This window comes from Monopterus albus, unplaced genomic scaffold, assembly GCF_001952655.1.
Source record: "Monopterus albus unplaced genomic scaffold, M_albus_1.0 scaffold223.1, whole genome shotgun sequence".
NCBI lineage: Eukaryota > Metazoa > Chordata > Actinopteri > Synbranchiformes > Synbranchidae > Monopterus > Monopterus albus.
In genome coordinates, this window is record NW_018128103.1 from 110280 (window position 1) to 113193 (window position 2914).

General features: G+C 41.5%; 1 protein-coding gene across 2 annotated transcripts in view; it reads right to left on the reverse strand.

Annotated features, from left to right (window-relative positions):
• Window positions 1-478: 478 nt before the first annotated feature.
• LOC109971375 (zinc finger and SCAN domain-containing protein 12-like) overlaps window positions 479-2914 on the reverse strand; it is a 5780-nt gene continuing 3344 nt past the window's right edge. For both annotated transcript variants that reach the window (XM_020619581.1, XM_020619580.1), the window contains exon 3: window positions 479-1373. In XM_020619581.1, the coding sequence (XP_020475237.1) occupies window positions 583-1373 (791 nt within the window). In that variant the 3' untranslated portion in view covers window positions 479-582. The remainder of the gene's footprint in view (window positions 1374-2914) is intronic.

Sequence of the window (2914 nt, forward strand, 5' to 3'; positions counted from 1 at the left end):
ATAGCCTAAAGTTATCACGATATCATTGGTGCCCAGCCCTAAAGTTTCATAGCCATTGGAATGCCTGGAGTTGGATGGTGAAGTCAGAAGTTCATTATGTCACAATTTCTGAAAACTGTACCTCAACCAACAGCACGGTAGCTTCTTTCATTACTGCTGTCACCCACCCCAGGTAATATGGGAATGTCCTGTTTAGATCATTCAAATTCTCTGTTAATAGAGGATGTGATTTATCCTGTATTTCTGTGCACATTTTTAATGCATATATTTAATATCCATAGAGGAAATGCTAAACCAGTTCTGAACAGTTGAAAGGTTTAGGTGGATAAAGACAGGCTGCGTGTCACTAATGCCTTGTAGAGCAGCTGTGGTTCTGTGCGGCCTCATCGCCTTTGCTCTTCTCTTCTTCTGCTAGCTCTGGTCAGTTCAGACACCTACCCTGTCCCCCTGCTATTTATTTGTTGTTTTATCACTGCCCTTTTTCTCCACACTGAAAGGGGCAACCCTAGGCTTTAGGTTTCTGATGTGCAACTGTGACTGAATCTTTTGCCATAGATGCAATTCTGTTTTCTCAGAATCCCTTCACCAACAAAGTTTCTCCCTTGTGTGGACTGTCATGTGTTGAGTCAGATTGCCTTTCTGTGCAAATCTTTCTCCACAAACAGGACAATTACATGGCTTCTCCCGTGTGTGGATAGTCAGGTGCTGGGTCAGGTTTCCCTTCTGAGTAAATCGTTTACCACAAAGAGAACAACTGAAAGGTTTCTCTCCAGTATGGCATCTCATGTGTGTCTGCAGGTGGTGCTTCTGGCCAAATCTTTTACCACATTTTGAGCAGCTAAATGATTTACTGCCACTATTACCTCCTGTATCATTTAGAGTAACTGCATTTTTCATAGTATTTACATCAGTTTGAGGATTACTGAGCTCCTTCCAATCACAGCTGTCTCCAGTGTCTTCTTCAGAACAATGTGACATCTTGTAATCAGATTCAGGTGGACATTTAAAACCAGATCCCAAGGTCTTGTCTGGTTCTGGTCCTCCACAGCCCTCTCCATCAGCTTCTGGTTTCATCTGCTCTGTTGAGGTGCTGCTGTCCTTAGTTTGTCTTTGCTGAAGCTGTGTGGAGTCAGCTGTCTCTTTACTGTCATCAGTCTTCATATGGACATGACTGAATGGGAACTTGGAGATATCCTCCTCATGCGGTCCTTGCAGCTGACTCCTGGCCTCCTGACCAATCCTGAAATCTTGTGTTTCCTCTTTGATATGTGGGCCCTCTGGGTCCACCTGGTCCAGGCAGGGGCTCTTCCCCTGCTGCTCAGGGAAAACCTCTTCTTTAATCATAAACTGCTGTTGGACATCTGCAGAAAAAACTGAAATACAGACATACAGTTAGGAATTTGACTCTGGTACCCAATCTCTCGATGTGTTTGTAAGGCAACGGGAAACAGAAAAAACAGTGAGAATATAAACTTGTAAAGATAAAACAACAGAAATGAAAAAACCGTGTGCATCCAATTAGGAAATGGCATCTTCCCTCTGAGCTGTCTGCACAAAGTTGGCAGGGTTCTGTGCTTCCACAGTGGATCATCAGGTAAAACCTCGTTTGTGTAACATCGGTAATGCAATGCACAACGAATCTGGTGGGGAATCTGGTGATCTGTTTCAAAGGTTGGATAAACCACGTATCCAACATCAAACCCAGTATGATACGATACATTTCTTATAGCATACTACTGACCGCAGCTGAAGCGTGGCTGGTCTGAGGTGCGCGCGTGTGTGTGTGTGTGTGTGAGAGAAAGAGAGAGAGAACGACGTGCGCCTATGGAGATAAAATACTATCAAAAATGTTACAAATGCGTGTTTAACGTTTTCTCTGTAACAAGCGATTTGTGTGTGTGTGTCATGAGGATCACAAATGCATGCTGTACAAACTGCACATAAAGCACTTTACAAATGCTTAAAATCGATTTTTCGTGTGCAGTTCTTTAGAAAGTACGTACACATTGTTACCTACGCATGCGTGGATTGTCTAAAACAGTGGTCCCCAACTCCCGGGCCGCGGACCGGTACCGGTCCGTGGATTAATTGGTACCGGGCCGTACAAGAAATCATGAATTATTTCAGTTTTATTTATTTATCTGAGTCTGAACGATCTTTTATTTTGAAAAATGACCGTATTCTCTCGGTCTCGGTCATTTGAGCGCCAAAACTGGCTTACTTGTGGACATATTCAGCCTGCTCAATGAACTCAATCTGTCACTTCAGGGGAAAATGACAACTGTCTTCAAGTTGGCAGATAAAGTAGCTGCATTTAAAGCCAAACTGGATTTGTGGGGACGGCGCGTCAACAGAGGCATTTTGGACATGTTTCAAACATTAGTAGGGGGCTCATTACTGATGCTCCTCAGAAAGCTTTTTGTTCCTAAAGTTAGGGAAGAGCTTAATTCGCTTTACCTACCTAACGAAACTGATATGTTTGGAGTTATTTTATGAATCCAGTATTTATTTATTAATCAATATTTATTCACTAAAGGTTATATCTTTATCATCACTTGTGTAACCATGAATATAAATGGCTTTAATAAAACAAAAAAGTAACTCAAGTAAGTGTTTGTAGACATAAGTGTATTATTCTTGAAAGGTATATTAAAAGGTCTTACATGAAAGATATGAGGGGGATAATTTAAGATTGTGTCACTTTATTCTGACATTTTGGGTATATTTTGTTTTGTAAATATAATGTACAATGACAAAGGTCTTTAAACATGCAAATAATACACACAGATTTTTGAGTTTTTCCGCACTCTCAAAAGTCCACGATCCACGAATGCACGGTGCGTTTAACGACACGTGGAAAACTCGGACATCTGAGTTTCCAAACCTGTTTCCCAAACAAAAGTATTTACACAAC